The 24,455-nt window shown below is 29.7% G+C and overlaps 2 protein-coding genes across 3 annotated transcripts; both read right to left on the bottom strand.

The window, feature by feature from the left end:
* LOC114390668 (receptor-like protein 9DC1) lies at nucleotides 1-3,626 on the bottom strand. Its single transcript, XM_028351489.1, has one exon. The coding sequence runs from the start codon at nucleotides 3,583-3,585 to the stop codon at nucleotides 277-279; it is 3,309 nt and encodes a 1,102-aa protein (XP_028207290.1). The 5' UTR covers nucleotides 3,586-3,626; the 3' UTR covers nucleotides 1-276.
* A 14,002-nt stretch (nucleotides 3,627-17,628) lies between these two features.
* On the bottom strand, nucleotides 17,629-21,517 carry LOC114390669 (receptor-like protein Cf-9). 2 transcript variants are annotated; one of them, XM_028351491.1, is made up of 2 exons: nucleotides 18,590-21,516; nucleotides 17,629-18,562 (listed from the first exon to the last, which is right to left on the bottom strand). In XM_028351491.1, the coding sequence occupies exons 1-2, from the start codon at nucleotides 21,079-21,081 to the stop codon at nucleotides 17,908-17,910; spliced, it is 3,147 nt and encodes a 1,048-aa protein (XP_028207292.1). In that variant the 5' UTR covers nucleotides 21,082-21,516; the 3' UTR covers nucleotides 17,629-17,907. The 2 variants fall into 2 exon arrangements, with proteins under 2 accessions (XP_028207292.1, XP_028207291.1); XM_028351490.1 differs by having other exon boundaries at nucleotides 17,629-21,517.
* Nucleotides 21,518-24,455: the final 2,938 nt, after the last annotated feature.

Genomic DNA, 24,455 nt, shown 5'->3' with positions numbered 1-24,455 from the left:
GGAAAATAAAGAACATCAAACTTATGATGATTTAGACCCGAGTTTCAGGAGCAAAGGAAGGGGAAAAAAAGTACATCACACTATCTATCCAACAGAGAAAAAAAAAGTACAACACATCATATTACAATTACAACTAAACTTTGAATCAGATCTCCTATGCATATGCAATGCAGTGTGATAAGGTTTTGGCCCTTATGTTTTATTTTCAACAAGGCAGAATTGAATTTCAACAGGAAGGTGTGCAAGAAGACATTCTCCAGTCATGCCATATATCAACTAATTCATTCTGCTACCATTTTCATTAGATCTCATCCTTGTCTTCCTTTTCACCTTTTTATTGAGTTGACCCCCAACCATTCTCACAATCCATTGAGGCTTTCCAATTAACAATACACAACATCCCATTCCCACTCCAAAGACCATTCCGCATCCATATCCTATAGCTACTGGCTTCCAGCCAAATCCAAATCCCTGTTCTCCCCTAAAGGTTAGTGAAGCTGGAGAATGTTGTTTAGGGTCCTTGCTGCATTCTGTTGTCAATGGGAGTCCACATAACCCTAAGTTTCCCTCATAGGAATCATTGGAAAAAGTACTAAACTGTTTTCCTTGAGGTATTTCTCCCACAAAATGGTTATTGGAAAGATTTAGGACTTCAAGAAAGTTCAAATTGGTTAATCCTGTAGGTATCCGACCAGTAAGCATATTTGAGGAGAGATCCAATGATTCTAAATTTGTTAAATTTCCCATGGAATTGGGAATAGGACCTCTAAGTCTGTTATGGGAAAGGTTGAGCCCTCTGAGTGAATGAAGTTCCCCAATGACACTTGGAATCTTTCCTTCAAATCTGTTTTGCGATAAATCAATGCTTACAAAGTCCTTTCGAATTCTATCCATTGTCATAGTAATTGCTTTTGATGTTATAGTAACAGAATCAGCGTACTCAGAAACATTTGAAGGAACTTTCATGTATTGCCGATCGGTGTCTAGAACAACAATTTTCTTCATGGCTTGAAAATTTTTTATGTAGGCATTTGGTATCGGGCCGCTGAAGTTGTTGGAAGAGACATCAAAAATGACTAAACTGGGGAATCCATGCTTGGTCTTTGAACCCTCAATGGGACCGTACAACTTGTTGGCTCTCAAAACCAATACTTTCAATTCTGGTAGAGTTTGAAGCCAATGGGGAAACACATCCTTTATTTGATTGTTTCCAAGATCTAAAACCTCCAGATCATTGCAATTGGACAAAGATTCTGGCAAAAAACCTTCTAATAATTGGTTGCCATTGAGATCCAGAGTTCTGAGCCGACAGTCCTTTGCAAAGGTACTTGGCAAAGTGCCATGAAGCTTGTTCAGTTGTAGATCCAAAACTTGAAGCGATGATGAGTTAGCAAGGCATTGTGGAATGGTTCCTGTCAACTTGTTGTGAGACAAGTTGAGAATCTGAATTGCACTTGCATTGCAAATTGAGGAAGAGAAGCCACCAGTGATTGAGTTAAAACTAAGATCAAGGTAACGGAGTTGTTGGTTCCACGAGAATTGGTCCAATGATTGCATCAGTTGGTTATGAGAGAGGTCCAATTCAGTTAACCATGAGCTCGCTTCATGCAACCAATTTGGCACTCTACCTTTAAGTTTGTTGTTGGACAAATGGAGTGATTCCAAAAAAGGGATTTTTCCTGATAATTTTGGAAATTCAGTTAAATCCATAGAAGATAAGTCCAATCTCCATAAAAGGCGGGAGAAATTATACTTGACATTGGATTTGAAATTAAGTAATAACTGATTATTCTGTGAAAGGTCAAGGTTTTTCAAATTTTGAAGCTTGGAGAAAAGTGGAAAGTGGACAGATCCACTGAAATTATTTGATGATAGATCTAAGTCAGTAAGGTTTACAAGTCTGAAAATTGATTCTGGAATGTTTCCCTGTAACTTGTTGTGGGATAAAGACAATCTCTCCAAGGAATATGATGAGATTGTACTTATATGCCCTGGCAGCCCTGTGAACTGGTTTCCTGATAGATTCAAAGTCGTCAAAGATGGCAAAGATAAACACCAAGAAGGCATTGCCCCATTCAGTAAGTTGCCATATAACATTAACGATGTTAGGCTTGAAAACCCTGTGATATTGTTAGGCAGAGGGCCCTCCAATTTGTTATTAGAACAATCCAACTCAGAAAGTTGAGTTGAGCCAAATAACGAAGATGGGATCGGGCCTCCAAAATTGTTTCCCTCAAGATAGAGAGTATTCAATTTGTTTAGCCTGGCAAACACATCTGGGATTTGACCAATAAATTTATTATGTGAAAGATCCAAGTGAATGAGATGTTGAAGATTTGAAAATGTTGATGGCAGCTCACCCTCTATTTTGTTATAACTCAAATGCAATTCGTGAAAGTTGTTTGACTGAGGAAAGGCGTTTGGGATTTGACCACTGAGGTGGTTATTGTCTAGATTCAGAAAGGTTAGTCGTGGAAGGGTTAAGAGTGAGGATGGGACTGAACCGTTGAGGCTGTTGTATGAGAGATCCATGGAAGTAAGATGTGTGAGGTTAGAGAAAGAGGGAGGGATTGAACCATTGAGGTCGTTATGTGAGAGATACAGGGAAGTAAGATGTGTGAGATTAGAGAAAGAGGGAGGGATTGAACCGTTGAGGTCGTTATGTGAGAGATATAGGGAAGTAAGATGTGTGAGGTTAGAGAAAGAGGGGGGGATTGAACCGTTGAGTTTGTTATGAGAGAGATACAAGGAAGTGAGATGTGTGAGGTTGGAGAAAGATGGAGGGATTGACCCTTGGAAACCACAATGTGAAAGATCTAAGAAATCAAGAGAAGTTGTTCTATAACTCACTTCTGGAAGCTGACCGTTAAGGGCCGGATTAAATGAAAGATCCAAGTGCTGAAGATTTGGTAAACAGAGAATGCCATCTGTCAAGTTTCCTCTTAGCCATGTCCATCCCAAACTAAGAGTAACCAAAGAGGAAGACATATTGAGTGTCCTGATTGAAACGGAAGACATATCTGTTCCATCATTCAAAAGAAGCACCCTTAAAACTGTTGCATTTTGGAGCAATCTCTTCCAAGTGTCTTCCTTCAACTTTAAAAAATTATATGAGAGATCAAGTGAGACTAATTTGGAAAGGTGAGAGATTTGGGAAGGAATATCCCCTTCAAATTCAGAATTAGACAAGTTGAGATGCGTGAGACTCACAAACCCACCAAAGAGAGATGACAATGGAGATTCATCAAAATAATTGAAAGCAAGGTTGAGTGAGTGAAGATGAGAAAGATGGAAAAGCGTACTGTTTGGATCGATATAACCGACAATGCCACTGCAGCTGAGGTCGAGCTCAGTGACGTGACCAGAGATGGGGTGGCAGGTGACTCCAGCCCAAGAGCAACAATCTGTCCCATTTTCCCATGTTCTCGTCTTTGAATAATAATAAGGATCTTCATAAACAATGGAGGAGTTTTTGAAGTGGAGCAAGGCAGAGGTGTCATGGGGGTGGCATAAGGAATGAGAGGGTGAAAAATAAAGGATGAGCAAATGGGAACAGAGAAGGAAACACCACATCCATGATTCCATATTATTCTACTCAAATACTCTTTACTATAAGAGAAAATATACATGAAATACTAAGGAACCAAACATTAATATTTATAGTCAAATTAAAAACACTATATGCAAAATTAAGCATTGGCAGCGGTCCCAGCAGCTTGGAGACTTCAACAACCCATCCATCACTCAAAAACCAACATTCATTTTCCAATCCTCTCATCACGCCATTCTAATTAATTCACTCGGAACACATTTTCGGCAAACATTATTTATTTGATTTTCCTACTTTATATCTTTATTTTATTTCATTTAGAATACCAACTATAAGTGAAATCACATTACAGAGAGCATTTTGTACACCTTGAGTGAATCGGATGAGGATGATAAGCTTTAGCAATAAGTAACGAATAACACATACAAATAAAATGACAAATAGTAACCGGTGCCCACTTACCTAGGTATTTTCTATGTAGTAGAAATATGTAGTACATTTTGATTTTTTTATATTTAAAATTAGGTATTTTTTATTATTTTTTAATTTAAAAAATAAATAATAATTCTTAACATCATTAAAAATTATTAAATATATTAAATAAAATAAAATAAAAAAATAAAAAAATATTAAATAAAATCATATGCAAATATTAAATAAAACTAAAAAACATTAATTTATTAAATAACAAATAAAAAATTATTTATGATTTTAAAAAATACGTTAGGTGCAAAATAAATTGAAGTCATAAAATAATTTACGATTTTAATAAAAAGAAGTTTATGACTTTAAAGTCTATGTAAAACAAATTTTACCACTTTAAAATTATATTTAAAATAATAAAAATGAAGGCCATAAATTTTCTTACGACTTTAATGTAAAAAATAAAAGAAGTCATAACTTATGTCACCACTTTTAATTTAGAAGTTGCATCACTTATTATAATCTATCCCTTTTGGAATATCAACTTAAATTTTATCTCCAAATGATAAATTTGAAAAAAAAAAACTTATCCTTAATCAACAGTTTTGAGACTTCTTGCACGTTGGATTCAAGGTTGGAAAATTGATTTTGAATTCATAATTAATTTTAAATATATTTTTATATGTTTGATTTCACATTTAAAAAAATGTAAAATTGATTCTAATGTCATAATTGATTCTAAGTTGAAACATCTTTAAATATTTTCTGTATTAGATCTAAAATTTAATAATAAATTTTATTCTTAATTTAATTGTATAAAAACATAAATCACGTCACTCCAAAATTAATTACATTTAAAATTAATTTTGTTAACACCCAAGCCAGCTTACACTTCAACAATCTATCCCTCACGCAAACCAACATTTATTTTTTAACCCTTTTCATTACATTTGTAAACACGATTTATTTGATTTTTCTACTTCATATATCTATTTTATCATTTTAATTTTTCTCTTTAAAATGCATTTTGTAGTTTGTAAACCTTCAGACTTCATGAAGGCGGATAATTAGTTTTAGCAAGTAGTTGACTGAAATTAAATAGCATTGAATAAATTAATTTGTCAATTAAAAAAGAATGCATCTTTATTATAGTAATAGAGTTATATATTTTCTATCTTTTAGAACTTACATATATAATTGGTATTTGTATCCCAAAAAGTTTCCCATTTTCTACCCCACGCAAAACGTTGCAGCATGTAGTGTCTTTTGTTTTGCATTGACTTGGAAGTCAATTTATGCAAAGAAGGAATGCAGATATGTCAAACAAGTTAATTTGATATTCAATATTTAACGGAAATAGAGATGGCAATACGGTTACATCAATATTTTTGTAAAATATTAGAAATGAACAAAGATTATATTAGGTGATTTGTGCTCAATTTGAGCACAAATCTCCTAATATAATCTTTGTTAACAATTAACTATATGTACAAATAGATGTGCTCACAGGAAACTACTGTAACAATTAACTATATTGTCTTATAAACAATAATATGAATCGACTTATAGGATCATGTTAAATTCATGCAAAATGAACAAGTAAAATTTGATCCTAACGGCAATAGGTTAATAGAATCGAAGTTATTAAAGAAAAAGAACTCTCACAATGTTGAGAATACTCAAATTATTATCCAAATTCAACTTATTTTAGTTCTCTATTACATGACTTTTTATTTATAAGAATAAGAAGTGTCTTGTTAACTGTACCCTTAGGACATTAATTAAAGAATTAAAATAAAAGTATTATAGAAATAATAAGATAAGGTAAAAAAAATCATAAATCATATAATTTTATATATCAGCTAATCGCAATCAAGTCTTAAAACAAACTTTTAAGAACAGTCATGACATCAATCTCATCGTAGAAATAATAGAATTTTAAGTTGGTACTTACGCTACAATCGACGTAGAAAGCACGTATTTCTATGTCAACGCTGATGTAAGCACTGACTTAGAAATCAACGCTTTCTAAAATGGTGTTTTGGCGACCGTAGATAAGAATGAGGTCTACAATGACATCGTAATTAAAGATGGGTCTTCATTGTTGTTGAACATTATTTTTAACTGAAGTAAAAGGTCTTTTTTTAAGTAGTGAACGAACCAAAGTTCCTATGAATTATGGTCTATTACGCGTAAAGTTGTCAATTCTCTCTTTATAAAAGCATTTAGGAGTAGGAAAAGGTGTCCATTTTTCTTCTCGAAATTCAAGAGTAAGGTTGAAAGAAACGTCTACATAATTGAAAAAAATGAAATCTTATTTTATGTGTGTGAGTTCTGCCCAACATTGACAACACGGGAATATATCCCTGCCTGCTAATAATTTATAATTAAAAAATATTTAATTTTAAATGATTAAAAATTTTAATATAAAAATTGAAACGTTTATAAATTAATGTGAACTTAGACCTCCAAATGGATTCTTACACTGTAACTGATGTCACATAGGTAGTAGAATTCCAAGATCCAAAGGCACTAGTTGTGTATATGCAATTATACTTAATTTATTGTAATTTTGTATCGTTCTGTATGGCACTAGGTCTACCTTAAATTTTAAGAATTAAAAAATAGAACTAAACCTATTTTTTCTTTTTTATATAATTACTTATCTTATTTTTCTCTCTTCTCTTCCTATCTCATAATTATAAAAAAAATGTTATAATTTTTTTTCATAATAATGCCCTTAAAGAATCCAATCTTTGAAAATATAAAATAAATTAAACCTAGAGTGATACATTGTAATTTAAACTTGATGGAGTGTCACAACGGAACATATGAATGAAATGGCGCGAGGTGTTCTAGCATAATAAGAGTGGTCTCGACTTTGATTAATATTTCAAAAAAATCTGTCACCCATTAGTTATATTATTTGTCATAAAAGATACCTGTACGTATGTGATCTGAAAAAAAAATGCATTGTCAAATAAGTTTTTCACCCTATTATGAAATTATGTAATGAAATATACTGCTCGATTCAAATTTCATGATTGATTTGCAAATGATAAGATGAATGTGTAATAAAAAGTTATACTAACAATGCGTTAAAATTAAATCTTATCTATAATTGCAACTACAACTATCTTAATTATTATACTAAAATAGCTTTCAAGCTTATCATGGGTGACATAAACTTTGTATATTACTTCAAATTAAAGTAAATACATAATTAATTACTGGTAACCATTAAATATGAATTATTTTTTATCATAAAAATATATTAAAAATATCTTTAAAATATTTATTTAGCTGTTATTTTTGTCTTAAATGTTAAAAATTAATATTTTTCTGATTTATGGTATGCATATATGAGGAGAGATTAAAAACGAAATAGATCTAGAAAATATCAAAAATATAGATAAGAAATATTTTTGGCATTATGCCCAAATCCACACCAACAACTACAAAAATAAAGTTTATTTAGTAGTTATTTTTGGTTTAAATGTTAAGAATTGATACTTTTCTTATTTATGATTCGTAGATATGAAAATGAGAAATTAAAAGCGAAAACGATCTAGAAAATATAAAAAAAAATATGGATGAGGAAGACTTTTTGGCATCGGGTCCAAATCCACACCAACACTAAAAAGGGAATCAAACCAAGGAGGGAAGATAGCAACCCTGACACTTAGAGATCTTTAATGAATACATCATATGATATCTCTAGGGGAAATCTTTTTTTTTTATGTCCTTTTTTCATCACTTCTTCTAAACCTGTTTCTATATCCCTTTTTAAGTGTAAGACTCTTTATGTTTATGAGAAATTAAACTCTTAGTTAGGACCTGACTGACCTAAAAAAAAGTAAAAAGATGTATTGTATGTTTCATATTTATCATTGCAAACAAATGTTTTCTTTCCTATTATCCTTTCTTATTTTAATTTCATGTATAATTTATTATTACATCATTTTTAAGGGTTAAGTGTTCAACAGAGAATAATCCTTAATAGAAATACAAAAAAGATCTTACATGTATTCGTTTTAGGGAGTAGTCACTTGATAGATGATAATTTCTAATAGAACTAAAAGAAAGGAATCATTGCTAGACATAGAGTGATTGTATTGTGTTAATGCATCAAAGAAAACATATAGAATTAAAACTTCATCCATTTTATCTATTGAGTCTTTGCAAACACATTTGGGACATAAATTGATAAGATAAGTTTGTCATCGTGAGACATTAGCGGAAAATATTCTAATAGACGTGGATAGGAAAAAAAATTAACAAATTGATAGAGAAAATCTAAAATAATATATCTTGGGTAAATAAGGCAGGTTAGGTTTCAACATTATCATATTCTGAATTTATTTTTCTTTATCTTCATCTTTATCTTTTATTTTTCTCATCTTTTACTTTTCTTATCTTATCTTTTTTTTAATCTTATTTTCTATTTTTTTATCTTTATCATCTTTTATCTTTTCTATTTTTATCTTTAAATCTTTTATCTTCTCTTTTAAATCCTTATCTTATCTCCTATCTTTCTTGATGTGTTATTTTAAATTTTTTATCTCTTTACTTATAAAATAAGTTTGTATTAATATAAGTATAAATAAAGTTCTTATGGATTTAACACTTAGACCTTTCGAAGACTTTACCTGAAAAGTGCAATTATCATTGAGTTAACAACTAGCATATGATATTTTATATACTTAATGTGTGTGATGTGTCTAGCTCAGAGATGAGACCAATAATTCTTGGCTATACATTTAAGATAAATGATTGAAATTAGATTTAATTAATTAGCGGTGTGATTGATAAGAAATAATGAAATAGTTGAGAAGCATGATAGATGAAAATAGGGAAGAGATAAATAAATGAATAAAAATAGATCAAAAATATATTGGATTTAAAAAAAAAGCATTTGATTTAAAAGAAATAAGAAAGAGAAAAAAATTACTTATAATCTATCAAAATTTGTATTTTAATAGATTAAAATAGCTTTTTAATTTGTTAAATTTGCATTTCAATCACTTTTAATTTTTTTGTTTAAAAAAATAATTAAAATGTTTGTGACAAAAAAAAGTCACTAAATATTTTTTTTTATAATTTCTAACCACTAGAAAAATAACAGTCATCAAAGTATCAAAGTAATTAATAAATTCATACTTTAGTATAATTTTAAACCACCACAAAATATTAACATATAATCCACCCACTGTTATTTTGGCTCACTTTTGTGAGGAAATAAAAATGTGTGGACATCAACCTTTTCAACATTTTCCTTTTCACGTATTTTTTACAACCAAACAACCCTGCTATTTTTATTTTTCAAAAAACCCTGTTATTTCTTCTCCCTCTTCTCCTATTTTTTCATCATTTCTTACCTACCATACATTCCATACGACTAAGATTAATTCTTCCTGCGTTCTCACAAAACTTAAGTAATTATCAAACTCTTTAAAAGGGAATTATTGTTACGATTTGTGTCAATCCTTTCTCAAATCTTATAGTAGTTCAAATCTAAGTATTTCACATTGTTGGAGTATAAGTATGATGAAATTTCACATCGAGTAGAAGTAGAAAAATTAAATATCATATAAGTGAGAAACAAAATTCATAAACATAAATTTTAAAATTTTAAATTAAAATATAATGTTAAATTCACTTACGTAGTTGTAAATTAACAGATTGAGAATAGCATAACTTGTCTACACTCATAAGAAACATTTGTCGTTTTATTTGTTGTTTTATTTGATTATTTGTATTTTCCTTTTCGTGGATCCCTCTTCTTTGACAAATGAATATGTAAGTTAATAATTAAATAATAGATACAAGGAAATTCAATAAGTTTCTGTATGAATCATCTTCCCTTAATTATGAAAGGTTGTGCATGTATTATTACAAAGAAGTATTTGGGAGGAAAAAACCAATCAAATTAATCATAAGTGTATTATTATTCATCAATATTTGAGGAAAAGACCACTGAAACCTAATTTTCTATGACTGAAGCAATATGACTAACAAAGTCTAAGAATAATTATTTGATTTAACGAACCAAAGTTCGTATGAATTATGGCCCATTACGCGTAAAGTGGCCAATTCTCTCTTTATAAAAGTATTTAGGAGTAGGAAAAGGTGTGCATTTTTCTTCTCGAAATTCAAGAGTAAACAAACTACGGTTGAAAGAAACGTCTACATAATTGAAAAAAATGAAATCTTATTTTATGTGTGTGTGAGTTCTGCCCAACATTGACAACACGGGAGTATATCCCTGCCTGCTAATAATTTATAATTAAAAAATATTTAATTTTAAATGATTAAAAATTTTAATATAAAAAATTGAAACGTACGTTTATAAATTAATGTGAACTTAGACCTCCAAATGGATTCTTACACTGTAACTGATGTCACATAGGTAGTAGAATTCCAAGATCCAAAGGCACTAGGTGTGTATATTCAATTATACTTAATTTATTGTAATTTTGTATCGTTCTGTATGGCTTGACAGCTTTGGATGTTCTTCAAGTCTAAGTATCATATTTATATAAGCTGAGACTGAGATATCAGATTTTGATTTGTAGAAACAACATCCGGGAAATAGAAGAACCTAGGTAACTCTTTAACTGAAATAATCGCAGGAATAGAAACAGAACCCAGCGTGACCACTACAATTGAAGAAGTAACATCGGCTTGGGGAGTAGTGACCAATCATATAATGTGAATGGTGATGCATGAGATTGAATCTAGCAAGTCATGCATCAAGCATATCTTATTCTAGGTTTACAACAGCATATTTATCAATGTTGTGCAAAAGATTAAAGTGCTCATAGAGGCGATTGAACACATTTTTTTATTCTTATTTTTTTGTTTTATATTAGCTAGTTCCTCCTATTTAAATTTATGACATAAAATAAAACAAGATGTATAAATAGGAATCACTTGTCCATCAAAGCTTTTCTAAACCACCGAACAACATGAAGTTATTCTAATTTACTCATGATATTGAATTTGAGTCTTAGTATGCAACAACATTAAAACTTTCAAGGAAAAAAAATTTATAGTTCATAATAATCTTATTTAATTTGATGAGAATTATTTGTAATTAATAGATGATACATGTAGTTTTTGAATTTTTTTTTCAAAAAAAGTCTTACTAGAAATTGCTCTATTTATTTGAATTTTCTTTTAATTGGAAAACAACCATTGCGAGGGATATAATATTATTGGTAAATAAAGAAAAGGAAAAAAAAAAGATTGATGTCCATGGAAATATTTCAAGATATACATAAATTTTGACACCTACAATTACTGGCGGACGTGTACATGAGAAATACATTAAAAAAGTTAAAAGAAAACATTTGTATTTGCATTAGAAAAATATTTTCCTCATGACTCATGAATAGGGTTTCTTTTATTCTTATTTTTCATATAATTTTCTTTCCGCGTCCGAACAAGAGGATTATGGTCAATAATACTATAAGATCCCTGTCATACATTGCGTCATGCATATTGAAGGTTCCTAGCCATATCGTGTTTATGTCAATGATTTCTTAATCAATTAAATAAATGGATGTTATATATTCACCGGCACATATGGTTAAGCCCGAGTTTCTATTAATTGGTTTCAGAAATTTGTACAATAATAACCCACCATCGTAAGAGTGCAAATTACCGAACAACTAGTTGTTATTTTTATTCTTCTCAGATATGAATCATTAATTTGAATGACATTATGTTCGAATTTTGTAATTAAGTTCCTAAGTTTAAATTTAGAGAACGAAAACAGTTTTTAAAAAATTATATTAAAAATAATCAGTTAAATTTATTATCATTAAAAATTAATTGTGGTTTAAACTCACAGATAATTTACATTAATATTACAATAAAAAGAAAACATCACATCATAGAAGTACTCTTCATAATTTATAACTATTGGAATGGAACCGTCTATTTTGAAGGCAGAAAAATGAGATTCTAGAGCCTAGAGGCTCTTGTTTCGGTTAATTAAGTTAGAAATGTTTTGCATATTATACTAAAAATTTAATGAATAAAAATAAAATCAAAGAAAAAAAAATAAGATTTTTGATCCTTTAATAAAATTATTTTTATTTCAAAAATACATTTTAATCTTAAAACCAAACATGCACAATTGCACATATTCGTGGAAGTTGCTATTACACCAACCATTATACTAAGTAGTGCATATGGCCATCTTTGGTCTTCACCCTTCGGTATCGGTCTCATCTTTGTCACTTCCAGTAATTTTATAATAAAACATACCAACATAAATCACTTCAAAATCAATTTTATAAAATCAATTACATTTAAAATTAATTTTGTTAACACCCAAGGAGCATACACTTCAACAACCCATCTCACACGTAAACCAACATTCATTTCCCAACCCTTTCATTACGTTATCTCTCGGTCGTGCCCAGTATTTTCATTTGAATTAATTTGGAATTCTTTGCAAACATGATTTATTTTATTTTTCTACTTCATATTTCTATTTTATCGTTTTAATTTTTCTCTTTAAAATGCATTTTGTAATTTGTAAACCTTCAGACTTCAGTGAAGGCGGATAATCAATTTTAGCAAGTAGCTAGCTGACTGAAATTAAATAGCACTGAATAAATTAAATTAATAAACTAAATAATTTGTCAATTAAAAAAGAATGCACCTTTATTATAGTAATAGAGTTATATAGATTCTATCTTTTAGAACTTACATGTATAATTGGTATTTGTATCCCAAAAAGTTTTGAAATCATAATCGCATAAATTAGCCAAAGAAATCCTGTAAATGAGTTTGTTAATGGATTACTAAAAAAATTAATTTGTTAATGGGGTGATTATAATTTACTTATTTATTAGTAAAAGACAAAGCAAATATCATCTATGGAGAGAATGAGAGGGATAGAAAGCGTGTTATGGGCGAGTAGAGGTTTCTTTAGCAAAAGAGTTCTGACACACAGTTTCCCATTTTCTACCCATGCAAAACGTTGTTACAGTGTCTTTTGTTTTGCATTGACTTGGAAGTCAATTTATGCAAAGAAGGAACGCAGATATGTCAAAGAAGTTATTAAGGTTGTTACAACATTGCCATCCAAATTGATTTGGAGGTCACTATTAGATAATGTGTTATTCCCAAATTTGAAATTTGATTTTATTTTAGTTTAATTTGTTATTGCCAAATTTAAAATAGAGATGGCAATATTTTTGTAAAATATTAGAAATGAACAAAAATTATATTAAGAGATTTGTGCTCAAATTGAGAAAACCAATAGTTTATCTATACCGTATGTATACAAATAGATGTGCTCACAGGTCACTGTACTAACAATTAACTATATTGTCTGATAAACAATAATACGAATCGATTTATAGGATCATGTTAAATTCATGCAAGATGAACAAGTAGAATTTGATCATAACCGCAATATGTTAATAGAATCAAAGTTATTAAAGAAGAACAACTCTCACAATGAAGAGAATACTCAAATTATTATCCAAATTCAACTTATTCTAGTTCTCTATTATATGACTTCTTATTTACAAGAAGTGTCTTGTTAACTACTAGTACTCTTGGGACATTAAATAAAAAGTATTGCAGAAAGCAAAAACAATAAGATAACGTAAAAAATTATAAACAATACAATTTTATTCAATATTTCTTTTTGTTTTTCTTTAATTTCTTGCTTAACATTTTTTCCAGCATAGTTTACTTTTTCTCCTATTTATAAGACCTTCCAATAAAGCTACACCTTAAAAAGAGCTTGTCATATGATATGTTTAATTTCCCAATTCCCTTGAATAAATAGGAGTTAGTGGAATAAGGTGCCGTAACATTAAAAAATTTCTTTTCAATAAAATATAATAAGAAACAATTATATTTAATTTATTTAATAAAAAATTTAATTTCTACAAAATATTAGGTTTTAAAAAAAAATTGTTACGGCAGTTGACCCAAATTAATCCATTAAAATATAATTGAATTGAGTCATGGATTTGATTAAATCTTACCTAAATTGAGAAATTTAAGTTTATCTATGGAATATAAGAGTTTTTGTCATGAGTTGAGGTGTATGTACTGTTGATTTTCTAATCGAGCTTGTGTCTAGAAGTTTTAGTTGTTAAGAGTTGGAAAGCTATGTCTAGATAAATCCTAGGTCCCGCCCCCCAATTGGAAGATAATTCTCTATATAATACTTTTACATCGCTTTTACCAATCCATCATTTTTAAATAAGTTTATTAAATATTTTGTTTGATCATGAATTCTTTTGAAGATAATTAAAACAATTTTTTTTACTATGAATAATATTTAATGTAGCAAGGTATTATAACGGTGATGATGAAAATAATAATAATGGAGGTGATCCAAAGGAAAACAATCTATACATATACAAAGACCAACAACTTGAAGCCATATATTGGACTATTTCATTTTTTGTCTCATGTGATTGACTGACTTAGTTTTCTACCGCAGAAAGCATGCTACATATCATTCAGAAAACAAAACATGTATAAACCAATTTAGTTGAACCAAACAGTTGTTTTCTGAGTCTTCCAACCTTTAAAATATGGGTTAGAAAATTAGACACTCTAATCACATCAAAAGAAGATTAAAGGAAACTCTCGCTGATACAATTAGTTGTTGAAAAACTGTCTTCACCGTATTATTTTTTCACACTAGGGTTCGTTGACTTTACAAGTCAGCTAATCGCCAACATGTTTCAAAAATACCAATCAAATCTAGAGGAAAAATGCCACAAAATCAAAATTAAAAAAGACACCGTGCATTTAAATTTTTTAATTGGTTTGTATGGTATCTGGTCCAAACACTCCTCTAAAGTAAATTTATTTCAAAAGAATATAAAAATACAATAAAAAATATGTTGATACCATTTTACTTTTCCAAGTGAGGGAAGCAGATAAGGAATAGAGGCAAAATAATGAGACCACCATCAAAATTTGATATACGTATATTTGTAAAATTGAACAAATTACAAGGAGAAAAGTATTTTTCTTAACAATATAGCATGCTTGACAGAATTATCCATTGTCAATGGCATAGTTAATTCTAGAGTACAAAAAGACTCTCAACAACGTCAAATACTATTGAATAAAAAACTTGTGAATGGATGCTAGAAGAAATTTTAATTGCACAAGAGGAAAGGTAGAACCAAAACAGATCAGTTTAAGGCCACAAACTAAACTGTACCTAGCTAGGTACTTGTATGTAAGCCCTTTATTTCCAAAATCCAATCCCATCCTCTATTAATTTAACTTTTTCATAAAGAAAAAAAATATTTTTTATTTTGAGATTAATACAATTTAATAAAATTAATTAATCTTTTAATAAATATGAAATAATTTTTTTTAATAGAAATGGGAGAAATTATTTATTAGACATGATTGATTAACATGGCAGTATCAAATGAAACAATAATGGTTTCCCACTCATATTTTTCTTAAAAAAATTATATATACAGGTTAATTAATTTTTTTATATAAAATATATACAGCGATGAAATTTATTAATTAACATAATTTTGAATGTTTAGGCTTGTTATTGTTAATTTTGAATGTTTAGGCTTGTTATTATTTTACTAGTAGGAAGAAGACTTCTAAGAATTGAGTAAAAACTCAAGTCTCAAAATGACTAGAGATAGTGTCAAGATAGAGTATATAAGGTATGAACAACTCTTACCTTATGAGTTAGCTTTTAGGGTTGAATTATACCTTAATTTCATAATCTAAGAATACCTCAGAAGTGTCTTGTAGAATAAGAATACAGTTTCATGGGCTGACATGAGCTATGTTGAGGGAAGATTTGTAAGTTTGTCTAACTTATCATAAAGATTTATATAGAGGTTATGGATGTAGATGAAAAGAATTACTGCATCCGATGAGAAGAGGGGAATTGTTAGGAGGGAATGTTTGTAAGTTTGTCTAGGTTGTCCTTAAAATGTATTTGTCAATGCAAAAATGAGGGTCTGAAATATATTAAACAATTTTATTATCTTTTCTATTTTTTTATGATGTATTCTTCTCATTATGAGACAATATTTTTTCCCAAAGAGTCTCTAGCTCAATAACCCACATTAGTTTATCCACGTAATTGGTAGTAGAATGTTAGGTCTATAAATAGAGATTTTTTGAGATGAAAAGAATCACCACATCCGGTGTGAAGGAAATGTCACTACCCTAATAAAGAGTGGAGAATGATTAGAAAGAAATGTTTGTAAGTTTGTCAAGGTTGTCCATAAAATATATCCGATGTGAATAAAATGTCACTACTATATTAAACAAATTTATTATCTTTTGTATTTTTTTAATGATGTATTATTCTCATTATGAGATGGTAGTGACAAATAATTATGTTTCTCACACTCTTACCAATTTTACCTAATATTTACTTAGCATAACTTAAATTAAGCTCCTACTATTTTACTATTGCTTTTCATTAAAATAATTTAAGAGAAATTATAGTATATTTTAACAAGTGTAAATATTTATATGTTGTGAACAATTTAAAATTATAATAAATTTAATCATTAAGATAATTTTTAATTATAATTTTAATCCCTAATGAATATATAATTTTTGTATTTAATTTTTAATAAATTTTAACTTGAATTGAGTTTCAAATTAAAAAAATCATTTTATTTTAATCCTTTATATTTTTCTTAGTCCATGATAAATTCACAAATTATGTGTTTATTTCTTGATAATTATTTTCATTTGTTATTAGACGGGACTAAAACAAAATTCATTAATTTAAGAGGGAGTAAACAAAAATTTGTTAATTTATTAGAAATTATAACAAAATATCTAGGAAAAAAACAAAATTATTTTTTTATAAGATCCTCAAAATAAAACAAAAATTTATTAGGAAGCAGACAAAAAAATCAACTATTTATTAAAGATAAAAATATATTTAATTATTAAAGTAATTATTATAAAAGTATTTTATTTTGAATACAGTTTTAAATTTTTCTTTTTGAATGATAAAAGTGAATTATTGTTCAGCACACTGGTTTATTTAATGATAATGTTGATTTTTTTTTAAATACTAGCATTATATTACATATTTTTTAACATTTACCAAATTTTATAAAAATTACAAAACTTTACGCTTAATTAAAAATTATAGATACGATTTTTCAGATTATATGATAATATAAATTTTAAATAGTTATAATAAAAATTAATAAAGCAAATTAATGAAAATATAAATTTTGCATTATAAAAATAATTTTTGGGTGCTGACATTATATGTAGATGTAATATTTACAGCACGACTACCAACTTATCGTAATAGTAATTGAAAAAGAAAAGGTTTAGATTTAATTCTAACTGATTTTAGTACTGCTACTTTTATTTCAAATTTTAAAAAATTTTCATCAGACAATTATTCTAATTTGGGCAAACTTACTTAACAAAAAATAAATATGTGATATCCTACGGACCATGAGGCCTAGGCTATACCCATAGCCTTCCTTTAGTATGCATTGTTTGTGCTCTTATACTTACACCATATCTGGCTGGTTAAATAGTTAGAAAATTAATTAAATAGTCTACAATAGAAGCTAAAACCGTGAATTCAGCTCCTTGAATTAAGATGCAATATATTTTAGCATTGGCCAATACATAGCATCTTAAAAAATATAAAACATCTATTATTATACAACCAATTAATGCCAAAGTTATACGTATTAAATAAATCAAAACTGCAACTCAATACATCACACTCTTCTACACATAACAAACAAAAAAGAACACACAAAAAAAGCAAAAGTATAACACATTCATATTACAGCAAAACTTTGAACCAGATCTCCCATGCAATGCAGTGTGTTAAAGTTCTTGCCCTTAAGTATTGTTTTCAAACATGGCAGGTATGTAACAAGACATTCTCCAGTCATGCCATATATCAACTAATTCATTCTGCTACCATTTTCATTAGATCTCATTCTTGTCTTCCTTTTCACCTTTTTATTGAGTTGACCTCCAACCATTCTCACAAGCCATTGAGGCTTTCCTATTAACAATACACAACATCCCATTCCCACTCCAAAGACCATTCCACATCCATATCCTATAGCCACTGGTTTCCAACCAAATCCAAATCCTCCTTCTCTCCTCAAGGTAGTTGAAGGTGGAGAATGTTGTTCAGGGTCCTTGCTGCATTTGATTGTCAGTGGGAGTCCACATAACCCAGAGTTTCCCTCATAGGAATCATTGGAAAAAGTACCGAACTGTTGTGCTCGAGGTATTTCTCCCGCAAGATGGTTATTGGAAAGATTTAGGACTTCAAGAAAGTTCAAATTGGTTAATTCTGTAGGTATACCACCAGTGAGCATATTTGAGGAGAGATCCAATGATTCTAAGTTTCTCAAATTTCCCATGGATTGGGGAATAGGACCAATAAGTCTGTTATGGGAAAGGTTCATCCCTTTGAGGGCATGAAGCTCTCCAATGGAATTTGGAATCTCTCCTTGAAATCCGTTTTCTGATAAATCAATGCTTACAAAGCCTTTTGGAATTTTGTCCATTGTCATAGTAATTGCTTTTGTTGTTATAGTCACAGAATCATTGTACTTGCTTTTATCTCCACCAATAGAAATTTCCATGTACTGCAGATCGGTATCTATAACAACGTTCTTCATCGCTTCAAATTTTTGTATGTAGGCTTTTGGTATTGGGCCGCTGAAGTTGTTGGAAGAGACATCAAAGATGACTAAACGGGGGAATCCATGCTTGATCTTTAAACTGGCAATGGGACCGTACAACTTGTTGGCTCGCAAAACCAATACTTTCAATTCTGGTAGAGTTTGAAGCCAATGGGGAAACACATCCTTTATTTGATTGTTTCCAAGATCTAAAACCTCCAGATTAGTGCAATTGGACAAAGATTCTGGCAAAAAACCTTCTAATAATTGGTTGCCATTGAGATCCAGAGTTTTGAGACTGCAGTCCTTTGCAAAGGTATTTGGCAAAGTGCCATGAAGCTTGTTGAGTTGTAGATCCAAAACTTGAAGGAATGATGAGTTAGCAAGGCATTGTGGAATGGTTCCTGTCAACTTGTTGTGAGACAAGTTGAGAATCTCAATTGCAGTTGCATTGCAAATTGAGGAAGACAAGCCACCGGTGATTGAGTTAAATCTAAGATTAAGGTAAACGAGTTGTTGGTTCCACGAGAATTGGTCCAATGATTGCGTCAATAGGTTATGAGAGAGGTCCAATAAATATAACGATGAGTTCGTGTCGTGCAACCAATTTGGCACTCTACCTTTAAGTTTGTTATTGGACAAATCGAGTGCTTCCAAAAATGGGACTTTTCCCGATAATTTTGGAAATTCAGTTAAACCCATAGAAGATAAGTCCAATCTCCATAAATTGGAGAAATTATACTTGACATTGGATTTGAAATTTAGTGATAACTGATCATTCTGTGAAAGGTAAAGTACTTCCAAATTTTGAAGCTTGGAGAAATGATGAAAGTTGACAGATCCACTTAAATTGTTTGATGATAGATCTAAGTAAGTAAGGTTTACAAGGCTGAAAATTGATTCTGGAATACTGCCTTGTAACTTGTTGTGGGATAAAAACAATCTCTCCAAGGAATATGATGAGATTGCACTAATATGCCCATAGAATTGGTTTCCTGATAGATCTAAAACCACCAAAGATGGCAAAGATAAACACCAAGAAGGAATTGTCCCATTCAGTAAGTTTTCATATAACCATAACGATGTTAGGTTTGAAAACCCTGTTATATTGTTAGGCAGAGGGCCGTCCAATTTATTATATGAAAGATCCAAGTGAATGAGATGTTGAAGATTTGAAAGTGTTGATGGCAGCTCACCCTCTATTTTGTTATAACCCAAATCCAATTCGTAAAATCTGTTTGACTGAGGAAAGACATCTGGGATTTGACCACTGAGTTGGTTATTGTGTAGATACAGAAAGTTTAGCCGTGGAAGGGTTAAGAGTGAGGATGGGATTGAACCGTTGAGGTTGTTATTTGAGAGCTCCAGGTAAGTGAGATGTATGAGGTTTGAGAAAGAGGGCGGGATTGAACCGTTGAGGTTGTTAAATGAGAGATCCAAGAAAGTAAGATGTGTGAGGTTAGAGAAAGAGGGAGGGATTGAACCGTTGAGGTTGTTATATGAAAGGTCCAGGGAAGTGAGATGTATGAGGTTGGAGAAAGAGGGAGGGATTGGACCGTTGAAGTGGTTACCTGAGAGGTCCAAGGAAGTGAGATGTATGAGGTTGGAGAAAGAGGGAGGGATTGACCCTTGGAAACCACAACCTGAAAGATCTAAGAAATCAAGAGAATGCCATCTGTCAACTTCTGGAAGCTGACCTTCAAGGTCCGAATTAAATGAAAGATCCAAGTGCTGAAGATTTGGTAAACAGAGAATGCCATCTGTCAAGTTTCCTCTTAGCCATGTCCATCCCAAACTAAGAGTAACCAAAGAGGAAGACATATTGAGTGTCCTGATTGAAATGGAAGACATATCTGTTCCATAATCAAAAACAAGCACCCTTAAAACTGTTGCATTTTGGAGCAATCTCTTCCAAGTGTCTTCCTTCCACTTTAACCCATTATATGAGAGATCAAGTGAGACTAATTTGGAAAGGTGAGAAATTTGGGAAGGAATATCCCCTTCAAAGTACGTACCAGACAAGTTGAGATGAGTGAGGCTCACAAACCCACCAAAGAGAGATGACAAATGAGAATAATTAAAATGATTGAAAGCAAGGTTGAGTGAGTGAAGATGAGAAAGATGGAAAAGCGTACTGTTTGGATGGATATTGCCGTAAAGGCGACTGCAGCTGAGGTCGAGGTCAGTGACGTGACCAGAGATGGGGTGGCAGGTGACTCCAGCCCAAGAGCAACAATCTGTCCCATTTTCCCATGTTCTCGTCTTTGAATAACCAGTATCACAAATATAAGAATAATAAGGATGTTCATAAATAGTGAAGGAGTTTTTGAAGTGGAGCAAGGCAGAGTTGTCATGGGGGTGGCATAAGGAATGAGAGGGTGAAAAATAAAGGATGAGCAAATGGGAACAGAGAAGGAAACACCACATGCATGATTCCATTTTCTACTCAATACTCTTTACTATAAGGGAAGGAAAATATACATGAAATTAATACTGAGCAACCAAACATTAATATTTATAGCCAAATTAAAAAGATGATATGCAAAATTTGTGGCTAAATTAAGCTTCAAGTCTTCAACAGCCCAAACCTCACGCAAATTGACCATAAATCTTATGATCCTTTTACACGCTATCAAAGTTGTCCCAGCAATTGCAATTTAAATTGACTTGACTTGGAACTCATTTTTTCTGCAAACATGATTTATTTTATTTTTCTACTTCATATATTTGTTTAACCATGTTTTCCCTTTAAAATACCAACTAGCAATGAAACAACATGACGGAGCGAATTTTGTAAACCTTTGGTGAATCGGATGAGGGTGGTTTTAGCAAAATAACCAAAATATTAAATAAAACTAAAATCATTAATTTATTAAATAACCAAAATAAAAATTATTTATAATTTTAAAAAATATATCAGATGCAAAATAAATTAAAGTCATAAAATAATTTACGAATTCAATAAAAAAAATTATGACTTTAATGTCTATGAGAAGTAAATTTTAGACGTATTTAAAAAATAAAAATGAAGTCCATAAAATTTCTTATGACTTTAATGTAAAAAATAAAAAAAAGTTATAACAAATTTCACTATTTTTAATTTAGAAGTTGCATTATTTATTAAGACTTATTCCTTTTGGAATATCAACTTAAATTTTATCTCCAAATGATAAATTTTTTTAAAAAATTATCCTTCATCAACCATTTTGACACTTTTTATTGTTTGATTCACGATGAAAAATTGATTTTGAATCTATAATTAATTTTAAATATATTTTTATATGTTTTAAACAATTTCTGTATTGAATCTAAAATTTTATAACAAATTTTATTGTTAATTTAATTTTATAATAAAACATACAAACATTAATTACTTCAAAATCAATTTTACAAAATCAATTACATTTAAAATTAATTTTGTTAACACGCAAGGAGCATACACTACAACAACCCATCCCTCACGCAAACCAACATTCATTTCTCAACCCTTTCATTATGTTATCTCTAGGAACTCTTTGCAAACATGATTTATTTGATTTTTCTACTTCATATATCTATTTTATCGTTTTAATTTTTCTCTTTAAAATGCATTTTCTAATTTGTAAGCCTTTAGACTTCAGTGAAGACGGATAATAAGTTTTAGCAAGTGAGTGAGTATTGATGAATAAATTAAATAGAAATTTGTTGACTGAAATTAAATAGCACTGAATAAATTAATTTGAATAAATAAAATTAATAAACTAAATAATTTGTCAATTTGTTGACTTAGTTTTCTACCGCAGAAAGCATGCTACATATCATTCAGAAAACAAAACATGTATAAACCAATTTAGTTGAACCAAACAGTTGTTTTCTGAGTCTTCCAACCTTTAAAATATGGGTTAGAAAATTAGACACTCTAATCACATCAAAAGAAGATTAAAGGAAACTCTCGCTGATACAATTAGTTGTTGAAAAACTGTCTTCACCGTATTATTTTTTCACACTAGGGTTCGTTGACTTTACAAGTCAGCTAATCGCCAACATGTTTCAAAAATACCAATCAAATCTAGAGGAAAAATGCCACAAAATCAAAATTAAAAAAGACACCGTGCATTTAAATTTTTTAATTGGTTTGTATGGTATCTGGTCCAAACACTCCTCTAAAGTAAATTTATTTCAAAAGAATATAAAAATACAATAAAAAATATGTTGATACCATTTTACTTTTCCAAGTGAGGGAAGCAGATAAGGAATAGAGGCAAAATAATGAGACCACCATCAAAATTTGATATACGTATATTTGTAAAATTGAACAAATTACAAGGAGAAAAGTATTTTTCTTAACAATATAGCATGCTTGACAGAATTATCCATTGTCAATGGCATAGTTAATTCTAGAGTACAAAAAGACTCTCAACAACGTCAAATACTATTGAATAAAAAACTTGTGAATGGATGCTAGAAGAATTTTTAATTGCACAAGAGGAAAGGTAGAACCAAAACAGATCAGTTTAAGGCCACAAACTAAACTGTACCTAGCTAGGTACTTGTACGTAAGCCCTTTATTTCCAAAATCCAATCCCATCCTCTATTAATTTAACTTTTTCATAAAGAAAAAAAAATTTATTTTGAGATTAATACAATTTAATAAAATTAATTAATCTTTTAATAAATATGAAATAAATTTTTTAATAGAAATCGGAGAAATTATTTATTAGACATGATTGATTAACATGGCAGTATCAAATGAAACAATAATGGTTTCCCACTCATATTTTCTTTAAAAAATTATATATATAGGTTAATTAATTTTTTTATATAAAATATATACAGCGATGAAATTTATTAATTAACATAATTTTGAATGTTTAGGTTTGTTATTATTTTACTGGTAGGAGGAGGACTTTTAAGAATTGAAAAAAAACTCAAGTCCCACATTGACTAGAGATAGTGTCAAGATAGAGTTTATAAGATGAGGACAACTCTCATCCTATGAGTTAGTTTTTGGGGTTGAGTTAGACCCTAATTTTATACTCTAAGAACACCTTAGAAGTGTCTTGTAGAACAAGAATACAAGAGGGGAATTGTTAGGAGACAATGTTTGTAGGTTTTTTGAGATGAAAAGAATCACCGCATCTAGTGTGAAGGAAATGTCACTACCCTAATAAAGAGAGGAGAATGATTAGGAGGAAATGTTTGTAAGTTTGTCTAGGTTGTCCATAAAATATATCCGGTGTGAATAAAATGTCACTACCATATTAAACAAATTTATTATCTTTTGTATTTTTTTAATGATGTATTCTTCTCATTATGAGATGATAGTGATAAATAATTATGTTTCTCACACTCTTACCAATTTTATCTAATATTTACTTAGCATAACTTAGATTAAGCTCCTACTATTTTACTATTGCTTTTCATTAAAATAATTTAAGAGAAATTATAGAATAATTTAACAAGTGTAAATATTTATATGTTGTGAACAATTTAAAATTATAATAAATTTAATCTTTTAGATAATTTTTAATTATAATTTTAATCCCAAATGAATATATACTTTTTGTATTTAATTTTTAATAAATTTTAACTTGAATTGAGTTTCAAATTAAAAAAATCATTTTATTTTAGTCCTTTGCACTTTTCTTAGTCCATGATAAGTTCACAAATTATGTGTTTATTTCTTGATATTTTTTTTTCATTTGTTATTAGTTGGGACTAAAACAAAATTCATTAATTTAAGAGGGAGTAAACGAAAATTTTCTAATTTATTAGAATATATAACAAAATATCTAGGAAAAAAACAAAATTATTGTTTTATAAGATACTCAAAA

This window comes from Glycine soja, chromosome 16 (genome assembly GCF_004193775.1).
Source record: "Glycine soja cultivar W05 chromosome 16, ASM419377v2, whole genome shotgun sequence".
In the NCBI taxonomy this organism is placed as follows: Eukaryota; Viridiplantae; Streptophyta; class Magnoliopsida; order Fabales; family Fabaceae; genus Glycine; species Glycine soja.
The sequence above is the reverse complement of the archived record's forward strand: the minus strand, read 5'-3'. Positions and strand labels throughout refer to the sequence as shown.

Coding starts and splice junctions, on each gene's coding strand:
- LOC114390668 (XM_028351489.1), bottom strand. CDS start 3,585: ATGGAATCATGGATGTGGTGTTTCCTTCTCTGTTCCCATTTGCTCATC.
- LOC114390669 (XM_028351490.1), bottom strand. CDS start 21,081: ATGGAATCATGCATGTGGTGTTTCCTTCTCTGTTCCCATTTGCTCATC.